Raw genomic sequence first — 4,273 nt, 5'->3', positions numbered from 1 at the left:
GGGGGGGGAAAAGAGAGAAAGGGGGTTGGCAGCAGGGAAGGTACCAGGGACCAATTCATCTCTGGTGAAACACCAGTGAAGCAGAGGGACTGATCTGGGTGAATACACTTGGATCCTGAGAAAAATCCAAGCCTGAACTGCCCATTATACCTGCAGAAAGGCAAGAGAGTTATGACCTGCTATGCTCCAGCTGGGATGCTGAGACTCACCTTTTTTGCATGAGGTGCATTTGCAGTTCTTGCATTTGCAGCTGTCACCACAGGTACAAGTGCCACCTAAAATGAAGCAAAGGGAAGGGCCAGGAGTCTCACGAAAGCAGCCAGGGCTGGCAGGCAGACGGCACCCCCGGACACCTGCCCCTGCAGCCTGGGGGCAGGCCCCGGCACCGAGAGGCCGGGGTGCGCGAGCGGGCGCAGAGCGGATCACAGCCCCCCAGCAACCCCGCGCCAAGGCGCCGCTCACCGGCAGCGCAGGGGCAGCCCGGCCGGTCCATAGCTCCCGACGAGCAGGCGCAAACAACTCGCTAAGGCCTTGCCGCCGCCGCCTATTTATCCCGGCGGGAGCCGCAGGCCGGGCAGAGGCCCGCCCCTTCCTGGGGCGCCGCCCAGCCACGCCCCGGAGCCCGGCGCTGCGTGCCGGGCCAGGAGACCAGGCTTCTTCTGTAAGCCCCCGGGAGCAGCGGCGGGAGAGTCAGAGCTTGCGTCGCCCTTGCCGTGTCAGACACGAGGTGTGAAGCACGGTGGCCTGGCTGCCCAGCGCCCCGCTTGGCTTCCGTGCTGCGTCTATGAGCTCCCTCCAGTTCCTGACGCTTTATTCTCTAAACCGGGGTGCTCTGCCCGTGGGCCAGATCCAACCCCTGGTGCCATGTGAGGCTGCAAATTTGGTGGTGGGGGAGCAGTAGCACCACTTGACTGCTGCCAAATTTCCAGCCCCATGGGGAGTCCTGCAAGCCAGATAGTGTGGCTCTCCATACTGAATGGGGTATGCAAAGCAGCGTGGGGCCCTATTGGTCCTGCAAACCAGCCCCACACGGCTCATTTGGCTCACTGGGACAAAACTGCTGCTCTAGACAGCACCAGTGCATTTTGTGAAGAGCAGCTCAGGAGACCAGGCCTCAGTTCCTTGCTGTGCTCAGTTGGCTGCTGGGGCTTAGTGTATTGTCTCTAGAATAGGAGTTGTGGGGCATTTCTCACAGCTTGGAGGAGTGGTGTGGGATAAGTAACTTGCATTTTTTTAGACAAGTCAGTTTAGTTTACACTTTAATGCAGCCCCAAGTCTAAGAGCTTTTCATAATCCTCTAGAAGCCAATTTTCTTTCTTGTTTCTTTTCTAGAATCCTGGGCAGGCAACACATTTCAGATGTGCCCAGTGACTTCTCTGGTCTTAGTTTTAAGTGCCCAGTCAAAGACTCCTCGAAGGAGCCTGATGTCCAGAAAGCTGCTGAGCATTCACTCTCTGAAAATTGGGCCTCTTAGAAGTACCTCCAGTTGAACACCCAGCCCCACCAGTTGTCCAGAGCCTATTACTGTCCTCACCTGTAATGCATAACTGGACATCAACTCTTGAAAATCTTGGCTGTAATCCCAGAGGCTGAACAGGACACGGTATTGTATTAAACAATACCACTGCAAACACAATGCCCACAACTCTGGGAAACCTTCCTCCACTGTGTGATGTAACCCTTTACTAAGGAAGCCACACACAATTCCCTATGAGGTAGGCAAATTTGATGATCCCCATTTGAAAGATGGGAAACCTGGAACAGGGAAGTGACATTTTTCAAGTCCAGAAGGCTTAAATTAGGCATCTGGATGAAAATGGCTTAATCTTCAGAGCTGTTGAGCAACTGCAGTTGTGTTGACTTCCATAGGGTGAGGATGGGAGCCTGTGGGTGTTCACCACCTCTTCTAAAACCAGGTCACTTTCATGAAGGTGCTTTCATGAATCAGGCAACTGGCTTTGAACATTATGGCTTCAGTAACTCTTCTCCCAAGCCACGCAATAAAGAAGTGGTAGCATTAGGATCAAAATTATGAACGTCTTTCCCATTTCCAAGCTTTCCAGTCCAACCCTCTTCAATACAAATGATCATAGATCATACTTTCCTTCATTGGCTCTTCATCCAGCTAGTTGATGAGTCTCTTCTGTTGTAACCATTGGTCCATTTTAATTAAATGGTATTTTATACACACTTTAATGTAGCATCTGGTGGGCAAGCAAGTATAGTTCTTTTGCACACGGTTCCTCAGAGGAGTGCTGAATAAGCCACCAGCATGACAATTACCTCCTTCATTCATTTGCCTGCTCAGCTGCAAAACAGCCAGAGACACATTGGTACTGGCTACAGACTGATGCTTTGGTTGTGAAAACTCCTTTGCTCCATGACTTTCTTTATGCTGAGTCTTTGCTTTGAGTTCCCCACTCATGGATCTTTTGGAAGTGGCAAGAGCAGGATTTTTAGTGTGGATGAAGTACTGGTGGTTGATGGTATTTTTAGTTCTAAGTTGTCTAGATTTGTTCTGACCTAGTTAGACAATGCAACAGTTAAACACCGGCAGCCTGTCTGTATTTGCACTCCCACTTGGTGGGAGTTGTGCATGGCCTAGTATAATAGTAGAAAACATTTAATACAAACTTGGGGTGGTCTCTAAGGCAACTCAGGGTTGGTCTCTGCGTTATCTGTTACAGTACCTGAGTGTCGCAGAGCACTTAGGTGCCCTGTGCCTGAGGACAGGGATGGCTCCAGAGAGCCCCTAGCAGTGAGAAGGGGGAGGCACAGCCACCAGTCACCAGGGCAGCACAGGTGCTGGCTGCCAGGGCAACCAGTGAAACCCCCTGACAGGAAGGGGCAGGGCTTAGCCCTCCTTAAAACCCAGGCAGGAGGCTAGGGTGGTAGTTCTCCTCTGGCAGCCAAGGAAGGTGGAGCTCTGTTAGAGCAAGCTGGGCAGGCATGGCAGAAAAGCCTGATGGCCTGAGTTTGCGGTGATGATGATACTGGGTGGAGAAAACCCTGATGGGGATATGTATGGAAGATAGCCAGGTTGGGGGTGGGATTTATGTTATAGCCCAGGGGGCTTTGTGTTTTCTGTCTTGTTATTGTATAACACTGGAGGGCTGGGTGAGGCTGTAGGGTTTGGAGGAGGCCTCAGGGGAGCTCCCCAGTAGTGGGGGGGTTCCTGGTGCTGGAGAGGGTGCTGTGTTTTGGGGGTGTCCTGACCCTGGCCCAGTGTGGGCAGTATTGGGAGGAGTGCAGTGTGGGTGCAGGCAAGAAAGCCCTAGTGGGGTGTAGGACCCAGAAAAGGGGTCTGAGGGTCAGGTAAGGCTGAGGCTGCCTGAGCCCTATTGTGGAAAGCCCCAGTGGGGTGCAGGACCTGGAAAGGGGGTCCAGGGCCCAGGTAAGGCTGAAGCTGCCTGAGCCCCAATTGTGGGACCCCCAGTGGGGTGTAGGACCCAAGAAAGGGGTCTGGGGGCCAGGCATGGCTAAGGCCACCTGAGCCCTGATCATGGGATTGTGGAGCAAGAGGCCCCAGTGTGGGTGCAGGATTGTGGAGCAAGAGGCCCCAGTGCGGGCGACGGTAGGACTTACATGTAGCCCCTAAGGCTAGAATGCACTGGGGCAACTAGACAGGGCATTAGCTAAGTTACATCAAGGCACTGTGTCAAAGCAGATAGAAAAGGCAGCCTCCCCTAAGCATTGAAAACATCAAAGATGTGGCAGGTGAGATTGAGGGTGCGTTGACACCGGCTTGACACAGTAGCCAGTGGGCGCTAGGGGAGTTCATGGCACCCCTAGGTCACGCCCTGCCACACTGAGCCTGCAAGGTATTAGGCAGGATCTTGAAATGGAAGGGAGGTGATAGGGCTTTTTCATTCCTAACTTCTCCTATCCTTCAGTTTTCTGAACTGAGAAGTCAGAGCTGGACTAGGCTTAGGGTATGTCTTTACGGCACAGTGCAGCAGGGTAGACACATGATCTACTTCAAGTACTAGAAGCAATGTAGCCATGAAAGAGCAGAGCTGGGCCTCAGTTTTTGCTCTATTTAATATTTCAGTGAGGGCTGGACAGATACTTCAGTAGTTTGGGAATGCCCTGTAGCCCAGCATTTTTCAGCCTGTGGGTCATGACCCAAAAGGGGGTCACAAGAATACATGAAAGGGTCACAAACAAACTTTTTAAAAATGGATTCTCCTTTAAAGAAGGAAAACATGTGAAACCATGGCTTTTCCCTTGCAGGCTGGCAGAGTTCCAGCCTGCAAGGGGCTGCTGGGGGGCT

General features: G+C 52.5%; 1 protein-coding gene across 1 annotated transcript in view; it reads right to left on the bottom strand.

Moving 5' to 3' along the window:
• Positions 1-550, bottom strand: part of LOC109289655 (metallothionein-1) — a 1,747-nt gene extending 1,197 nt beyond the window's left edge. The window contains exons 1-2 of the mRNA XM_019505793.1: positions 463-550; positions 210-275 (exon numbers count right to left, since the gene is read on the bottom strand). Of these exons, the coding sequence (XP_019361338.1) occupies positions 210-275; positions 463-493 (97 nt within the window). The 5' untranslated portion in view covers positions 494-550. The remainder of the gene's footprint in view (positions 1-209; positions 276-462) is intronic.
• Between the last annotated feature and the right edge of the window lie 3,723 nt (positions 551-4,273).

Source organism: Gavialis gangeticus, unplaced genomic scaffold (genome assembly GCF_001723915.1).
Source record: "Gavialis gangeticus isolate Ggan-Ray unplaced genomic scaffold, GavGan_comp1, whole genome shotgun sequence".
Lineage (NCBI taxonomy): Eukaryota > Metazoa > Chordata > Crocodylia > Gavialidae > Gavialis > Gavialis gangeticus.
The sequence above is the reverse complement of the archived record's forward strand: the minus strand, read 5'-3'. Positions and strand labels throughout refer to the sequence as shown.